Source organism: Balaenoptera borealis (genome assembly GCF_965194805.1).
Source record: "Balaenoptera borealis genome assembly, chromosome: 8".
NCBI classification, from domain to species: domain Eukaryota; kingdom Metazoa; phylum Chordata; class Mammalia; order Artiodactyla; family Balaenopteridae; genus Balaenoptera; species Balaenoptera borealis.
The window spans coordinates 30,591,023-30,606,615 of NC_138865.1; the positions used below are offsets into that span (position 1 = coordinate 30,591,023).

Here is a 15,593-nt window from a genome sequence, read left to right on the forward strand (position 1 = left end):
GATGTAGGGGTCATGTTCAGGGAGTCCCTGTTGTCCTAACCCCTGCCTGGGTCCTGGGGAAGGAATCAGAACTCAGAACCTGGAGAAGAGCCTTTGGCCAGCAGGGAAGGGGGGTGAGGCCCGGGGCAGGTCTACAAAAGATCAGAGCATCTGAGTGCTTTAGGAGGAAGGGGCTTCAGAGGTGGGCCAGCACAAGCTGTGACGGAAGCTAAGCAGACTGGGAGGGGGGGCAGTTCGGGGAGACAGCAGGGGTCTGCTCCCTGCCCCTCATTGTTTGCTCGTCTCACCCTTATGAGCGGGTCATTTCCCCTGCTCTGATGATTCGAAGTCTCTGCCGGCAACCGCAGGACGGTGACTGAGGCCTCCACACTCCTCAGCATGGATCCCAGCTCCCACCCAGATCTGGGGCCACAGATACCTCTCCCCCACCCCTGCTGCCCCTGTGAGCAAGCTGTTCTTGTGAAACACGGTCATAGTTTGTCAGGAGGAACTGTTTTCTATGGGAATACAAATCAGTGTTGATACCAATACACACACATGTCCAGCCATGGGTGGAAAGGGAAGGGACAGTAGTTCTGGGGTGTCTTTGCACACCCCTAGGCCCCTAAGGCCAGTCCCCACAGCCACAGCCAGATGGGTCCTCCTCCCTCAGTTGAACGAGATGCTGCTGCACAGAAATCCCACAAGTTCCACAAAGGGGCCCAACTGTCGTTTCCCTTAGACACACCTGTAACAGGTGCCCCATGAATTTCCCCGCGCCCATTCCCCTCGTTGCATCCTCACTGGGATTAAGAGGTAGCTGCCTCAACCACTCTCCACATTGCAATAATCCCAGTGGGACTAGAGAACGCTCCCGCTATGATGAGGCAGACAGTCCTGTCCCCATGGCCAAGACTTTTCCTGTCTGGTCAGGCCACCCACACAGGAAACCCTGGATGAGCAGAGGGTCACCCCAGCGCCATCGCCTGGCCACTTCAGGGAAGCAGAGAGCAGCTCCATAAAGACAAGGGCCATCTGCAGGCTCCGTCCTAGAAACTGGTTAGTGTCCAGAGGGCTGAGAGGCACAAAAGCAGCTCTCCCTCCCCAGACGGTTCAGGGATGCAGAAGATGCTACAGATGCCCCAGAAGGCCCCTAGCCAAGCAGGCTTTAGAGAAGGGGATGGTGAGGGGGTCCCTGGGGAAAGTGAGAGCTATGCGTTCCCAGGGGCAGCCTGAGGAGTCCTTGTCTATGTGGAGGAAAGGTTTGGCCACCTGTAGATCCATAGCTCCTGTGACCTCCCTCACCCTTCCTTCCTCTCAGGTTCGCTCTCTGTGGAGCAGCTCCACACGAAGAAGATGACAGTGGCCTGAGAGCATTTCCCACCAAAACTATCTTTATTCACAATTTACATACATCACTCCAAAGGTCCTGCCCACACCCACCTCCCCCACCTCCCTAACCCCCCACAATCGCACTTCCCCTCCCCGCCCTGCTGGTCCTGCCCTCCCTCCCTTCCCCCCACATCCTCCAGGATCAGCACTGGGGTGAGGAGGAGCCCCTAGGCTCCCCTGGGGGCCGCCTTGGGGGGCTCGCCCTGGAGGGCCGGCCCGGCTGTTCCCTACTGGCTGCAGTGCTTCCTGTTCTTCTTCCTCCTCTTCCCTGTGACAAAAGTGTCACGCTTTCTCTTTCTCGGCTGTGAGGGGCGAGCCAGGCCCAGAGCCAAGGCTGGCCTCGCAGAGACCCCGTGGCCAGCCCCGGGGATGGACAGCTTCTCAGCAGCGGCTGGGCGCCCACACAGAGCCCGCTTCCTCGACTTGGGAGCGGCTGGTGGAGCTGGGCTGGGGCCTCTTCTCTGAGGGGAGGGGTCCTGGGGAGCTCTCTGGGCCCCCCAACCTCCAGGGGAGGCCAGGCCTGAGGCAGGGGCAGGACTCTGGGACAGCCAGCAAGGCAGCAGGCTCTGCGGGGAGGCAAAGAGGAAGGCCAGGCTGGGGAGCTCCTCCTCGTCCTCACTGGACGCGTCCCTGGGCCCTCGGGCCTCCCGAACAGGAGACGCCTCTCTGAGAACAGACGCATCCCTGGGTCCCAGTAGAGGGCCAGTGTGCCTTTGACCCTGGGGAGGGGAGGGCCGTCCGGCAAGGAATGGAGAGACCTCCTGACGTCCTCGACAGGGAACAAAGACTTTGGGCCTGAACGGGCCAGTGTCTGCTCGGATGGGCCTATGAAGAGCCTCAAAATCACTCTCTGGTGGGCAGGCTTCATCACTGACCCCTCGATGGCGGTCTTGGTCGTGCCTCTGGGCACCTTGGCCGGCGTGGGACTCAGATGGACTTGAGCCCATTCCGGGTGCACTGTGGCTCGGGGCTGCCGGCCCACCCTCGTCCTCTTTCAAGGCCAGGAGTCGTTTCTGCACCAGCTGGTAGGAGGGAGGAGGACAGTGACGGCTCCACACGCACGTGTGAGAGGAGGAGCACTGGGCAGTGGGACAATGGCCCTGGGGGGGAGGAGGGGACGGGTGACCCCAGGACTAGACTCCAAATACAGACACGGTGGCATTCCTGCCATCCTCCTGCACCTTATTCCCAGCTGTGTGTCCTTCCCTCCGCTCCCGGCTCCCCATCCTCTCCTTCCTATCACCCTGCACTGTACCCACCCCAGAGAGGGCCCTTCCCCATGCCAGGTCTCCGAGGTAGGGAAGGGATGGACAGAGCCATGTGGGCCTCCTGTTCTGGGGCCCTAGCTCTCCCCTGCTCACTGGGGTCCCTCCGTGCCCTGGTCTTCCTGGGTGTCCCTTGTCTCCCCTGTTCTACCTGCGATCCCTCCCTCCTCTGGCTCCCCTGGGCCACCTGGTTTCCCCTGTCCCCTGGATCACCTGGGGTCCCCCCTCCCCTGGAGTCCCCTGGCTCCCTAAGTGTCCCTCTCCCTCCCCTGGCTCACTTCTTCAGGGGTGAGTCCTTCCTCCTGCTCCAGCTCCTCAGCAAGGGCCAAGAGATCCAGCTGTGGGTCTGGGGAAAGCAATTCTGCCAGGAATCGAGGGTGAATGACTGCCTCCACCTTGGACAGAAAGAAGAGGCTGTGAGCATCCTTGGCCAGGAGTGGCCTGTGACACAAGAAGACCAGGAGGGAAAGTGAAAAGCAGAGACCCACCCCCACTCTCCTCCACAAGGCGGGGATGGTCAGCACACACACAAACACACACACACACACATACACACATGCACATACACAGTCACACACAAAAGAGCACATATACAGATGCACATAAACAGACACAAAGGCATACACACAGACACAAACATATACACACATACACCTGCGTAAACCTCCCCTAACACCAGGCTCAGGAACAAGGAGCTGAGCTTAAGTCCCATCGGCCTGAGCAGAACCCAGATCTTGGGTGATGATAGTTCCATGCCCTGGCATCTTGTAGACCCCAGGTTCCAAGCCCCGCCTACCATGGTGACAAAGTCTTCCTGGGAACACAGCTTGTCAATGTAGCTCAAGAGACCCGGGTCCAAGTAGGTGCTGTCCTCTTCCTGCTTCAGCTCATTTCCATCCTCTCCACATTCTGCATCTGATTCGCCAGTGGCTGAGTGGACGGGCCCCACCAGCGCCTCCATGATGTCCACATACTCCCTCACAGCCTCAGGGGGAATCTCCTTGGGCGCCTTGGGCTCCGGGGTCCGCTGGGATCTGTGTGGCTTCGGGTGCGAGGGCTGGGCCCTGGGGCCGCACATCCTGGGAGCACAGGCTGAGGCAGAGCAGGAGGAAGGGAAGGAAGGTGAGGGACTCCCGGTCCACCTCCTGACCACCGACCGCACGTTGGTGAGGGCATTGTTTGGGGGACATTGATGTGGGTGTGGGAGGGGCCAGGACCATCTGAAGCCTCATGCACAGTTGGAGAGGGGAGGTTAGGGGGTCATCTAAGAGAGTCACAAGTAAGGAAGTGGGGAACCTCCAATTTTCTAGGGGTCTCCCCTTCAAGCCCACTACTTAGGCAGACTTCGTGTGGGGTCCTTTGACAGGGAGGTGTGAGAGGAGTTACAAAACTGACCAAGTCAATACCCCGTAGTGACAAAGGGCAGCTGAGACCCCACCCCCCCACCCCCCGCCTCGGTGGCTGTTTTGGTTGAAAGACCAATGCCCCTGTCTTGAAAGAAAAGGATCCACATGGGGACGGTGGCCAAGCCTAGGCCCCTGTTACCTGTGCCTTCAGCTCCAGTGGGAAGCTGGGTGCCTGGCTGAAGGCCCACTTTCGGGGCTGGGGGCCCCCGAGGATCCAGCTTCGGTGGGGCTGGAGGAGGCAGGTCCTGCGCGCACTGCATCCACTGCAAATGCTGAATGTGCGTCTCCTCCTCGGCCGCAAATTCCATGAACCTGGGGGGTGACGGAGACACAGGCCACCCTGAGAAAAAGGCCTGGGTTCTGGAGCCCAACAAAGGCAGCCAAGAATGAGGCACTGGGAGAGGATGTGCCTTGGGGCCGTCAAGGCCCTGTGAGGTGCTGTCCACAGCAGAGAGCTGCTCCTGGAAGTGATAACAAGATCTGGGACCCTTCCTGCCTCACCAGCACTGGAGGGCATTCAACAGCATAGACCCAGGTCGCTGAATTGAACCAGGTCAACGGGACACATGGCTGACCCAGGGGGCACCCTCCTCATGCCCCCCATCCCCATCCAGAACCACATGAAGGGCTGACAGCCAGAGGCTGGAACAGGCATGTGTTCCCCACAGGGGTCCTTGCCCGAATCCAGGACCCTGGGCTGGGAATGAGAGTCCTGGAAGATAAACCTGGAGACAGGGCCCAGGAGAGGCTGGACGATGTGGATGCTGAGCTTAGAGGAGAGGCCTTCCTTTCCTCTGAGAGGCACTCGTTTGTTTGGTTTTGTTTCTTTAACCAAGGGGATTACCATGGAGCAAACACTGGAAGGGCCGGAGACCCTTGGGCTGACGACAGCTGGCTTCCCCAGCTTCTTCAGGGATTCCAGGGTACCCACTTAGGCCACTTTTCATAAGGAGAGGGGGTCCCAAATCTATGTCAGTGGCCGCCAGCCACCCACCACTAAGGAAGCAGCAGGCTGGCGGGTGGAGCTCTTTCCCCGGCCCAGCCCATATGGCCGGAGTTGGACCCCTACTGGACTCACAGCTTCACCCTGCCCCGTCCTAAGACCTTCATATCAAGGCAAGGGTAGGTCAAAATCAGGGGAAGGCAGAGCTCCTGGTGGAGGAAGGACAGAAGTCTCAAACTCTCAAGGTGAGGGAGGGGTTTCTGGAGGACAGTAGGGCCCCTGGGCTGCGGGGACCGTGTGCTGGGTGACAGCCCTTCTCCTCTGTCCTCTCTGATGAGCACCCTCACGGCCAGACCCTGCCCTCACCCACTCGCCTCACCCTCCACGCAGCCCCTGGGCCCAGGACGCTGACTCACTTTTCCGCCATCTTGTAGTAGATCATCCGGTCAAGGTTGCTTATGCGCCGCCATTCCTGCACGGCCCTCCACAGTCCCTCCTCCTGCGTCATGCTGGGCTTCAGGCGGGCCAGGGATCGAAGCACTGGGCTGTAAGCCCTCGGGGTCAGTCTCTGGGCACAGCCCAGCCCCCACCTGCCTGACCCCACCCGACAATGTGGACCACACATCACTCAACACAGCATGACTGAGCGACAGGAGGGTGAGAGGCGGGTGTCTGGGAGGGCAAAGACAAGCCTTCCCGGCCACTGCTGTCACCGCCTCACACTCACTCAAGGATGACCATCCACTCCCAGGCTAGAGCTGGGACATTTTGCCTTGGGGAGCTCTTTTCCTCTTCAAGCCTGCATTTTCATCATAAAAATCACTATCATCAATGAGGCGTGGCATGTGCCAAGCAATCTGCTAACACTTCATAGATTAGCCCAAGGAGTCTTCTGCACAGTCCTCTGAGTGAAGTGTAATTGTCCCCTTTTTACGAGGGACCGGAGGTTTAGGATGGAAATGCCTGCCAGGCTCACAAGTCTAGTGGGAGAGAGCCCACGCCCTTAGGAGAGCTCTACCATCACCCTGTTCCTCGTGGAATTCTCCACAACGAAGTGGAGGCATGCATAAAGCGCCCTCCTGGGCCCCGCGCTCCTCCCCCTCCTCTGAAGTGACCTCCCCTGGCCATGTACGCTCAAGTCCTGTATGAAGGACACGGCACCACAGGACAGTGCGGCATCCACTCCTTGGCTCCTCACCTTACACCACGACCCTCTCTGACTGCAAGTCTTCAGTCCATATTACCATGAGAATCATGGAAGAGCAAGCTGGCCAGACTCACAGGGTGGTGGGGCCAGTTGAGATAGGGCACATTTCAGTCCTGATGTCACGGACTGGTAGGCCCACCCATGTGACCGACAATGTGCCTTCTCATAGCATGGACATGGCCCTCACACCTTCCTTCCAGTATCCCTAGAAAGCTAACGTGCGAGTCCATCCCCAGTTCCTCTTTATCTAAAAGCTCCCATAAGCTCAGGACCCCCTGAGCGTTCACTCACATGAGAAAGCAGGAAAAAGCTTCTGCATCAGGACTCCGGTGAAAGTGTCTCCGGGCCAGGGGCTTGAGGTGTTGCCAACGTCGGAAGTTACTGTACACGCTTTGGGTGTTAGAGGAGCCATCCTGCGAGGCGTTGGGCTGGTTGGTGGCCAGGCGGCGCTCCCTGGAAGTGCCATGTGGCCATGGCCCAGAGTTCACTGGGCGAATGATAGGGGCCAGCTGGGCAGCTGGTGGTGGAGCTTGAGGAGGAAAGCCTGGGGTCCAGCCTCCCTTGCCAGCCTGACTAACTCCAACAGCTGGAGCAGTCACAACGGTCCCCATCACAGGGGTTGCTATGAATACGGGTGCAGGACATGCAGCACTCCTGCTGAGGGCCCCTGGAACGCTCCAGTTGAGGGGGGCCTGAGTAACGACAAAGGTCTGAGTCTGGGGGGCCTCCACTGTCCTCCCTTGTGACCTGACTTGGACAGTGAGGTTGCAAGCCCCAGGGACACTGGGGCCATGGCCACCATTAACCACCAAAGGCGTCCTGGGGAAAGCTGGCAGCAGCAGGCTGCTGCCAGGAGGGAATGCTGGGGTGATGGGACGTGGCAGGTGCTGCTGCCAGGGTGGCCGGTGCTGGGCGCCAGGAATGGGTGGAGGGAAGGGCACTGCCGTGAAAGTAGACAAGGAGGCACCGGGGTTCATGGTCACATCCGTTCCCAGCACTGGACATGCTGTTGAGGCAAAGGAAAGGAGTGAATGGAGGAGGAGAATGGGCAAGTGGGACCGAGGCTTTCTGTGGCATCAGAGTGTACATCTCCACAGGTGAGGGACACTTGGACAAGGGAAACTGTGCAGCGTGCAAATGTCTTCAAGTGATTTTCATGCCCTGACCTCCAGTTGAGAATTATTCCACTGGTGACCCCGCGCCCATCCACCAAGGTCCCTGAACCCTGTCTGCCGAGAAGAAATCGCCTCAGCAAGCACTGACTTGGAGAGCCTCCCTAAGGCACCCCCTGGCACCTAAGCCTCACAGGCTGTCTCCCAAGACCTGGAACTGGGTGGACATCCGCTCTGTGAGAAATGCCCCTCAGCCGGCGTACTAGCAGGTAGGGACCTTCTCCAAGGTAAGTTCTAGGCCCCCAAAGGCCCTTTGTGGACAGGCACTGTGTAAAATATTGGGGCCCCACCTCCTCCTCAGTCCTCCTTTTCCTGATGCTCAGTATAAATCCCCTCTTTCTTTCCTAGCCTCACAAAACAAAACAAAATGCTGGAAAATATCTCTCTAATGGAATCTTGATACAAACCCTTAACACTGGCCCAGAATGCACCTGCATCTCAGAACAACCCACAGCAGACATGTAACATGGGCCAGGTCCTGCCACCCCCTCCCCAGTGCCCAGAGTCACTGTCATCACTCAGGAGTTCTGTTCCTAGGAGGCGGTGCGGGTTGGGGGGGGTCTGAGAAGTAGGTGCGTGTCCCTTAGATTCTGTCATTTCACAGCCAGTGATGGCTGCAGAGGATTAAACAAGGGCCAAAGAATTGTCATGTTACATTGGTCGTGGGAGGACAGACCGCCTGTGGTCCTTCCCCTTCCAGCTCCCAATAATGGAAAGACAATCTAAGAAGCAGGCATAAGCCAGGTGCCATGGCGATCAAGTTGTCTGGAACACATCCTTGTTCAGGAGAACAAGGTACACACCACGGTGCACCTAATTAATTAGAACAGGTGTCATAGGACGTTTAATAATAACACAGAAGATCGTCTTCCTGCCCCTGGGCTACACTCCTTCCCCCTTTAAAAGAGGAAGCAGCCTTCACAGACAATCCACCCATAACAACCCCACTCCACATCTGTCCCCTGTCCATGAAGGAGTGACATGAAATATGAACAAACTCTTCCTCTCAAGGCAGCCTGAGAGTCCACCATGAGATATGGGACGAGATGAAGTAGGTCTGAAGTACTGCGATTCCACAAAAGCAAGAACAATTCAGAGCAACTCAGGAATCTGAGCCCTCTCTTGGCTGAAGTTACACGGTTGCCCATCCCCTGTTGAATCCAAAGCAACAGTTGCCTGAACTGAGAAGTGAGCTCTGGGCTGGGAGGAGTGGACGAGGTGTGGGCTGCGGCAGTTAGAGTAACCTCCTGCCTAGCTCTCGGAGAGGACACTTCACTGCAGGTGTGGCCACACACAGCCCCACTGAATAGTTTTCTCACCAAGACCATCTCTCCCCACGGCCCCCTTAGATACAGTATGCTCCTGTTCAAATGCCTTAGAAAGATATGGTGAGGCAAGCTTCAGGTGCCTCAGGAACACAAGACAGGTCTAGGCTTTCCTCATGACCCTCCCTGTGTCACCACCAGGACATCACACACATCCTTACACACACGTTTCAAAGTGGCTTGTCTCCCTTCTAGAAAGAATCAACCTGCCTGCTGCCATCCTTTCTCCATAGCCAGGGCAATTCCTCTTGATCCACCTCCAATGACCCCTCCTCCCCAGTGCAGTCTCAGGTTTCTTCAGGCTCCCCAGTCTCCCCAGGTGAAATGTCCTCGTGTGTCCAGGGCTCTCTTCTCCCTCTACTTCAGTCCAACTGTGTGCCCACCGTGAAGTGTCACGTGTGAACCCGAAGGATGTGAGGGATGGCAGGGTCTCTGAGAACACACCCCCAGCCTATAGGCTTACCTCCTTCTGAAGCCATCCTGCAGGCTTGGGCACGGACTACTGCTGCCTGGTAGCCTCAATGAGAAAAGTCAAGACCAGGACCCAGAGAGTGACCTGCTTCAGCAGACGCTCAGGATCCAAGTGAAGGAGGGGCAGGTTTGAATCTAAACATTCTGCAGTGAGGGAGGGGCAGAGGGCACGTGGGTCTGGGTAGGGTGGGGGTGGGGAGACATTCCACGAGGGCTCTGGCAGGTAGGCAAGAACCGGAAGTTCCTTCCACCTCACACAGTGGCAACACAATTGGCGTGTGCCTCTTTATGCAGTTTATAAACTGTTTTTTTGATTCAAGGCACCGAGGTTGGACTTGATGTTCCCTTCCTTTCACTTCTTTTTCCATCAACCTAGTTTTGTGTCCCTCAACACACTCTGCTTCCTACCTGGCTCTTGACTTACTTCAACAGAGACTAGACTTTCTGAACAAAATTCAGAACTGTTAGTCTGATAAACACTTGGGTATTTATGGCCACATGGAACTGAGTATTTGAAATTAGGATTGTCTCAGCAGATCCAGTGTCTTTGACTGCTGTATATACATCACTCCTAAGGGAGTGGTCCTTGTGCTCCAACCAACATCCAGCAGGACCAGCCTTACTAATGACCCTTTGTGCTGGAAAGCCCCCGTCCATCAAAAAACCGTCATGCAGCCCCCATGTCCAAGACCAGAATTCACTAAATGTCTTTCTCATAGTATTCCATGGTTGTAAAAGATTTAGTTTTTTACCTTTTAAATGATTTTAGTGTAATATTTTAAGCGAGTAACACCTTCTCATGGTTCAAAATTAAATTGTGCAAAATGGAATATGCAGTGGCGAGTCCTCCTCCCACCTCTTTCCCCTGTCAACCCAATCCTCTTTCCCGGAGGAAACCAGTGTTATCTCTTTCATTAAAATCTTCCCAGAGATACGTCATGCAACTAAAAACGAAGGCAATCTGTTTTCAGTTTTTAAAATGCCTTCATTTTTTTTTCTAGTTGAAAATTCATATATGTTCCTATATATCTGAGGATATTTCCAATGATTGTCTTTGTACAGGTATCGTGGCTCCTCTGTTTCTGCACTAGATTCCTAGAACAACAATTTCTAGTCTCTTACATTTCAAAGACCTGAAAGAATAGGGTGGCTTGATCTAGTAAAGAAAAGTAACAAATGCCTAACTGAATTTGACTTTTGAATTTCACATAAACAATGAATTCATTTTTAGTACAACTTTGTCCCATGCAACATTTTGGACATAGTTTTACTGCAAATTCTTTCCCTGTTTATCTGAAATTTATGTTTAACTCGAAATCTGTATTTTATCTGGCAACACTACCAAAAAATTAGAACATACTAAGCTATTATCAGTTACTCATCCTTATGAGAAAGAGAACTTGGAGTGACGAGACTCAAGTGTGCATCTTGGCTCCAACAGAAAACACAACTGTAAACATACACAAAATCTGCAGGCTCTTTGGATGAAATGGATTTGGAAGAGCCATCATATAGCACTGAACATCTTGGCTTAGTAGGGGTAAGGACAGAAGTAAGGAACAAGAAGGCAGAAAATCTTCTTCTCTTTCCTTATGTTAAAGGGACTAAACATCCTAGAGCCCTGGTTTTTCTAGGTGTTAAAAGTCCACTACCCATGAGATGGATGTGCACCTTGACACAATGCCAAGAGTTTATCCACCAGTGTCCAATCCCCATTCAGACAAGCCCACTTCCATCTAAATCCTAGCCTGCAAGCCCTGCTTACAAGTTTGTTAATTTCCTGTCTGCATTACATACACTTGCTCTTTACAATCTAGGCTCATCGTTGCATATGGCCCCATCTGCATGGGAATGATGGTAGCATTCCTTTTACAAAACTTGTCTGATTATTATTTTCATATTGAGAATCCATGTCAGTCAGTTTACCACTATCAAAATGATATGAAAGAGTATTCGTGGTTTGTGTTGTGAGAAGAGAGGACTGTTAGGAAACTTGTCAAGGGAGATGAAGGCTGAAAACCTCAGAGGATGGCAACCAAATCTCTTGCGAGACGAGATTCTCTCACTGCTGTAGCTGCAGTAGAACTCCAACTGATTGTGGGGTGTTGGGGAAGGAAACAGAGGTTTAGAAGGACTGTTCCACAGTGTGAAAAAGACTCCTGTTGGTGCTTAAGAAGTTCCTTGCCCCTTGTTAGGAAAAATTGACTCAGAAGAAGATGAGAAGATAAGGTGAGACTATTTCAAGCAACAGCATGGTGAACTTTATATCTAAAGAAACTCCTGTCGGGGACTGAAAAAAAATAAACAGTTTGGGAATATCGCTCAGTACTGGAGCTTTTACAATGAAGGAAAACTCATATGATTTTCAACCAATAACTTCATACTAGAGGGATGGTGAGGCAAAATATTGTACCCAGGCACTCGAGAAAGGCAGGCTTCCTTGTTGCTTCCTCCCTTTGTTCAGTCATTCAACCAATTATTTATAAGATTCTCACTCATAATTCTGATACAGTATTTGAAGGACTCTTCTCAAGGCCACTGATACAAAAATTGCGCTGTGCAAAAATTAGCCAGTCCCAATTCTGCAATCACTTTTGTAATACTTCAAAATCCTACACCCCAGGGACAGAGATAATCAAATTAGCCCAAATGTAATTTGGGAAGAGCAGTCACAGAAGGGAGTATCTAAAAGTCCTTTGGATCATGATCTCTGACTATTCCTGCACAGAGGCTGCGGGCAGGCATTGACTACTGAGAAAAAACATCTCTGGACATGCATCACAAGCCTCAGAAGACAGTTCATCTTCCACTCAATCACGAAACGTTAAAGAAACGAAGAGATACCATGTTTGTGTCTTGTGGAGTTTTCAAGTCTGTGCACTTGGAGGCGCTTAGTGCTGTTAGATGTGAGGGGTTTTCAGAGGCATTCTGTTGAGTGAGAAATGCTCTAATCTTGCAATTGACCAGAAAGAGGATCTGATGATTGAAGTTTCTTTGGGAAGTATTACAAAGTCAGGTCAGTAAGTTGATCCTGCTACTATTTTTGTTGTTGTTGTTGTTTTTAATGCCAACTGAAAGTCTGCAAGATATTACAAAAAAGGAGGGAGGGAAAGTAAAATTGTTCCCATACTACCTGCTGTGTTGAAATTGGCCCAGATTGTCCACTCTCTCTCAAAGTTATTAAAAAAAAAAAAAAAAACCGTACAAAGGAAACACCTGTGAATCAACATTTATTGAAAAACCTCCGTGTATTAAATACACTGAGAAAAAATATTCTAGTAGAGTAAATGCGTTTGGAAAAACTCTAGGAATGGAGTCAGGAGACAGTATCTTAAGAGTGTTTCCCAGGTCTGAATTCTTTGCTAGAATTGTTCTTTAGCGGAAACTTCAGGCTTGCTAGGAAAAAGGACCTACTGTTTTTTGAAAGGCATAAAGAAGAACCAAGGAACTGCAGTCCAAAGGGCATGAAAGCACTTGCCCCAATTTGAGGCTACTGTGCTTAGAGCGGAGCTCTCCAGAACTCTTTGTAGCTAAGTGCATGGGTTTCAGGTGTGCAATAGAAAAATCACGAGTGCACATCTCACAAGAGCTGGTTTTAAGAAGACACCGTCACGAAGGTTCCCGGCAAGGAGCGTCGCCAGAGATGCTGCGTAGCGTGCCCGACCCTGCATTTCTCTCCTCTCCTGCAGAGACCTCCTGGAACAGATCCCCGCGTGCCCCGCGCCTGCACGCCTGCGCACGCCTGCGCACGCCCACTGGGGCGGGGCTCTCAGGCACGCGGACCGCCGTCCTCCAACAGCTCCTGGCGTCTGTTGGGGCAGTTGGCTCGGCTCCAGAAGACAGGAGCGCATGCGCGAGCGCGGAGGTTGGGGCCCCAACGGCTGTCCAGCGGGGGCGGGGCCTGTCATGGCCGCCTCTGGAGTCAATTCTAGGAACCCTGAGGTAAGGGGTACGGGGACTTTTCACCCCTCAGGTGTCACCGCTCTGCGCTGTTGTTCACCCTGTGGGTTATTTGTGCCCTTGTCCGTGTAAGGAGACTCCCCACAATGTGGATTCACGCCCCCATAGAGCTCGATTCCTTTGAGGGGTTTACCCCAGGGTTATTGGCACCACTGGGGAGCCGGCTGCATGAAGGGTTCAGTGATTGCGGGGCCTACGGTGGGGGGTAAGTAGTGTGTGTGAGCTATTAAACAGGTGCCGTTCTAGGCTGCGCGTTCTGAAGAGTACAAAAGCTAGAGGGACGTTCTTGCAAGTTGAAAACCCTCATCTGATTCCAAAGGTGTAGCTCAGGTGATTGGAAAATGAGTGAAGATCGAAGGAACACACTCATGGTTTCACTAGTGTCTTCCTTCTTATCATAAAAACATCAATCAACACTTATGTCCAAACTGCATTCTTTTGTCAGTGATGGGAGCAACTTTGCTGAATGTGGTAATAAACATGTATTTGTAGTCTGATGTCAAATCATGATTGATTTGCAAGCATAGATGGGGTCTGTACATATTTAATTGGTTGGTGGGAATCTGATATGTAGTCAAAGGTGTGGGTTGGTTTTGTCTGTGGATGTTTGTGTCTGAAGGGAGGTCATGCCTGTGTTTTTGTGAGAGTGTGTAAGAGTGAGTGTTGTACTTGGAGGGTGTTGAGATGTGACGCAGGCATACTCAAGGAGTTGGTGGTTAGGTGTTTGTAATTAGGTGTTTGGGGAATATGTTTACATGTGTTTTTTTCACCCATGAATTTGGGGATTTATGTGTGTCTAATGGTGGATTTGGAAGGATTATCTGCATATGCATAAGGGCAATGTCAGGAAAAGTAGTGGTGTATATTACTTTGGGTGTCCAGTCTGTTTATTTTGTATATTTGGGGAATGTAGGATGATCATTTGTGTATTCAGGGCACGTTGTATGGTTATGGGGTGTTTGTGTGGGTGCATTTTCAGGAGCTGTCTATGTATATTTGGATGTGTAGAGGGCAAGTCTGTGACTATTTTATGGGACTGGTGGATGTTGTATATGTAGGTATGTTGTGTTTGTATGATTCTGTATTCTGCAAGATGGCAGAGTTAATTGTGTGTGAGAGGTTGGGAATGTGGGGTTATGTATATGCCAGTAGTGTGGTACTGTATGTGTATTTGGAACAAAGGGCATATAGGATGATATTATTGCATATTTGTAGTGTTCTGGGTAATTGTGGTTGCATTTGGGACTTGTGGAGAGTTATGTGTTAAATGAGTTTGTGTGTGTATTCAAGGGGCATGGCCACTTGGAGGAATATTTGCTGAGGCTGTGCATTTGTAATTTTCAGTAGGAGCCTCTGAAGCTTATGTATTTTGGGAAGTGAGTATATGTGTATCTGATAAAGAGGTGGGGTTCTATGTTTCTACAGGGAAGTTGGACAATTGCATTTCTATATATTAGAAATATGTGATACGGGTATTTGTTAGTACTTGCATATGTGTGAGCTGGCTCCTAATAGCTAGGGATAATTTGATATACGGAAGTTGTTTCATAAATGGTTTGCTGGAGACACTTCCATGTATCTTACTTGTGTATTCTAATCTGTGTGTGTGTCCATCATCAGGTTCATGCATTATCAAAGTTTGTTCATAAGGTATGGAGTTGTTAGGAGTATTCAAAGTGTATTTCTTTGGAGAATGCTAGGGTGTTTATACATGTGTTTGGTAGGAGTAAGAGGTGGTCTGTCTATATATTCGGGGTGAGGGTAGAAATATATATATATAAACACCCCCCCCACATATACAGTTTATATGTTGGGGTGGTGGTGGGGAGCTTGTATTCTGGAGAGGTAGCATAACGTATAGTGTTTGGGAGGGGATCTGTATGTTCAGGGCTTGGGAATATTTGCATGTGTGTGTCCATACGTGTGTGAGAATTGTGTATGTATATTAGTAAGACTGCAGAGGTTGTCGGTGTTTTTCTGTTTTGAGTGTGTCTGAGCATTTGGGGTGTATAGTCATGAGTAGTTTGTGGGTGTGTGTATTTGTGATTTGTGAGTATATCAGGAGGCTTAGAGTCCTCTATGTGTCTATTTCCAAATGTAATGCCTGAAGAATTTAGTGGTGTTGCTTGTATGTGTGTTCTCAGTATTAGTGAGGTGGACTTATATGTACAGTTGACCCTTGAACAACACACGTTTGAACCACACGGGTCCACTTCTAGTGGATTTTTTTTCCAGTAAATACTACAGGACTACTACACGATCCATGGAGGCAGAACCACTGCATGGAGGGTTGGCGCCCTAACCCCCAAGCTGTTCAAGGGTCAGCTGTATGTGATAAGAATAGGTTATTTGTGGCTGTGTGTGTTTTTGAGTTCCTGGGGCTTCTGGGGTATGTATTCTGGGGGATGTGAGAGTTTAGTTTGTGTGTTTGGAAACCAGTAGACGGTGTAGGTTATGTGTGTATGCAGGAATC

The 15,593-nt window shown here is 51.7% G+C and overlaps 2 protein-coding genes across 2 annotated transcripts in view; one reads left to right on the plus strand and one right to left on the minus strand.

The window, feature by feature from the left end:
- Nucleotides 1-1,598: 1,598 nt before the first annotated feature.
- Nucleotides 1,599-13,068, minus strand: LOC309633779 (NUT family member 2F-like; the record flags this gene model as incomplete). Its single annotated transcript, XM_082403038.1, has 8 exons — nt 1,599-2,393; nt 2,915-3,031; nt 3,433-3,813; nt 4,048-4,354; nt 5,402-5,530; nt 6,484-7,198; nt 8,684-8,738; nt 12,745-13,068. The coding sequence occupies 8 exons, from the start codon at nt 13,066-13,068 to the stop codon at nt 1,599-1,601; spliced, it is 2,823 nt and encodes a 940-aa protein (XP_082259164.1).
- The window catches only part of LOC309634348 (contactin-associated protein-like 3), a 181,428-nt gene continuing 178,637 nt past the window's right edge, over nt 12,803-15,593 (plus strand). Inside the window, exon 1 of the mRNA XM_082404288.1 lies at nt 12,803-13,102. The gene's annotated coding sequence lies outside the window, so the exon portion shown is untranslated. The remainder of the gene's footprint in view (nt 13,103-15,593) is intronic.